Source organism: Penaeus monodon, chromosome 5 (genome assembly GCF_015228065.2).
Source record: "Penaeus monodon isolate SGIC_2016 chromosome 5, NSTDA_Pmon_1, whole genome shotgun sequence".
Classification (NCBI taxonomy): Eukaryota; Metazoa; Arthropoda; class Malacostraca; order Decapoda; family Penaeidae; genus Penaeus; species Penaeus monodon.
In genome coordinates, this window is record NC_051390.1 from 52,532,331 (window position 1) to 52,534,830 (window position 2,500).

The 2,500-nt window shown below is 33.1% G+C and overlaps 1 protein-coding gene across 1 annotated transcript in view; it reads right to left on the bottom strand.

Annotated features, from left to right (window-relative positions):
* The window catches only part of LOC119573309 (39S ribosomal protein L40, mitochondrial-like), a 4,943-nt gene that overhangs the window by 337 nt on the left and 2,106 nt on the right, over window positions 1-2,500 (bottom strand). The window contains exons 3-5 of the mRNA XM_037920473.1: window positions 2,086-2,256; window positions 1,345-1,495; window positions 1-73 (exon numbers count right to left, since the gene is read on the bottom strand). The exon at window positions 1-73 is cut by the window's left edge and continues 337 nt beyond it. Of these exons, the coding sequence (XP_037776401.1) occupies window positions 1-73; window positions 1,345-1,495; window positions 2,086-2,256 (395 nt within the window). The remainder of the gene's footprint in view (window positions 74-1,344; window positions 1,496-2,085; window positions 2,257-2,500) is intronic.

Genomic DNA, 2,500 nt, shown 5'->3' on the forward strand with positions numbered 1-2,500 from the left:
CGCGATATGGGAGCAAAGTCTGATCGAGTTGTATTGCTTCTCGCCACAAATCCTCAGACACTTTTCGAAGTTCCTGTGATAAAACAGAGAGATTGTAAGTTTAATTGTTGTGTTTACAAAGTGAAGCTATTGAGTCCATCAGATATGCTCTCATAAAAGTTGCTCACAAAGAAGAAATACTATGTATTTGTGTGTGTGCAAAAGGGGTGGGGGGAGGAAGGCACTACTGATATATGAAATAAAATGGTCCATAAATCTGCTTAACACATAAAAGAAACTTATAAAAAAAAACATTTTGAGTAACAAAATCATATGTATAGTATGTAAATATCCTTAAAAGATAAAAAGCCATTTATATCATGTAAAAAACAAATTATGGGTGGACCAGCAACTGCATGGTGCACACAAGGTTGAGTATCTAATTGTTGCATATCTACATATCAAAATGTCATTGCACACTGCAAATGGGGTTGGGTATCCAATTGCTGCATATCTACCTATCATATTGTTACTACATATCTCTCAGTGAAACAATACACTGCAACATCATCTGTCTGCTCCCTAGCCTCATCACTATATATTTGCATTAAAACAGAGGATAGAAGACTGTGATCAGACCTCACAACTACAGAAATGAGTTCATCTTCAGTTAGCAGCAGTTCATATATATATATATATATATATCTAACATAGAGTCAGTAAAAGAACAAGGAAATCACTGCTTTGGTAGGTTTTGAATTCATATATAGGCAGAGGGTGATGGTTGACAGATTTCCAGTATGTGAGTGGAATATTCAAAAACTTATCTAGGATATACCCTACTCATTTTGAGTTTTTCTTATTTTGAATTGGGTCAGCCACTAAATATCTGTATACATGGCTTTCCACAAAAGGAATAAACAAATGAGGACAATCATAACAAGGTACTCAGTGAGAAACATATTATTCCTTTGATGAGACCTAAGACACAACTGACTGATCAAACTCATTGAGTATTTCTGTATTACATTTTAGTGCAATGTTTGCCTATAACAACTGATAATCAGATATGATATGATTTTTGGATATGTAACAAGCAGACCCACATTACCAATACCAGTACAAAAAAGATTCTGCCCACCTATGGGTTATATATATGGACAAGATAGATAAATAAGCAAATTAACATATGTAGATAGATAGCATTATATAGACAGACAGATGCATAACAATGAAGAAGAATAACTGTTGCTCACTTATTCATTGATCATTCAAACTGTGTGACAATGGAAATATTGACCTCACATACAGGATATATAAAACATGGACCCCTAAATAATACACATACAATCATGAAAATACAACCTCCAATGCATGCTGCTGAGATGCCATAACTTCATCAATCATGGTAGTCTCTGCCAGATGCTGCTGGTACTTGTAATGCGACCACTCCTTCAGCAGTGCTACTCTTTGGTCTTTCACTTCTTCCGGCAGTTGGATGGACCTCTTACGGATTCTGTAGTGATCGAAAAGTTCCTTTATACATAGGTTTGCCCATGAAGATTACAAATCTACTCTTATTGTCGTTATTTTCTGTAACACATAAGTATAATGTAATATATTCACTGCTAAACCCATCCACTAAATGATGAACATTCATAAGCTGAAGGAAAAAATGCAAAATATATTATACAGACCCAAGAAATGCACAAATGGGAGGACTCTCAGATATCTCTTTTTCACAGATTCACAATGTATTAACTGCCCTAACTAATTGGCCTAACATAAAAGTGGGTTAACTATCATAAGGGTATATTACCTTGATGGTCACAAAGTGATATACCAATATAATTCACATTTTTGGAAGGGTGACAAGGTTTCAATTCATATATATATTGGAAAATAAATATACTATTTTTGATAAGTTCAAAGGGACAAAATGAGAAAAGCTAATTTAATAAATCTATTTGAAGTCAATAAAATGCTAAGAGAAATAACTTACTACCAATTTTTTTCATATCAAATATCTAAACCCTTTTTGATTAATCCCAAGACAAATTCTTTTACAAGTTTTCTTATCTTCACACAGACAATAGTAGAACTCACTCTTTCTCCTGCAGGATAGTTCTCGGGACCTCCAACTCATCAATGGGCTTCAGCTGACTGGCATTCTTTTCCAATCGCCGAATTTGCTTCTCAATTTTCTTCTTCTTACGCTCCTCTCTCTGACGTATAAGCATGGGATCCATCTTCTTTTTCTTCTTTAAGGGTTCGGCTCTAAAAAAGTATTGAGAATTTGAGAAAAAAATTGTTCACAGAATGCAACTTCAATAGAGCATATGAGGTATATCAATTATGTGTGTGTGTGTGTGTGTGTATATATATATATATATATATATATATATATATATATATATATATATATATATATATATATATATATATATATATATATCAGAGAAAAAGGTATGCATTCACTATAATTTTCCAAATGAACAAAGTATAATAATAACAGTTTCTT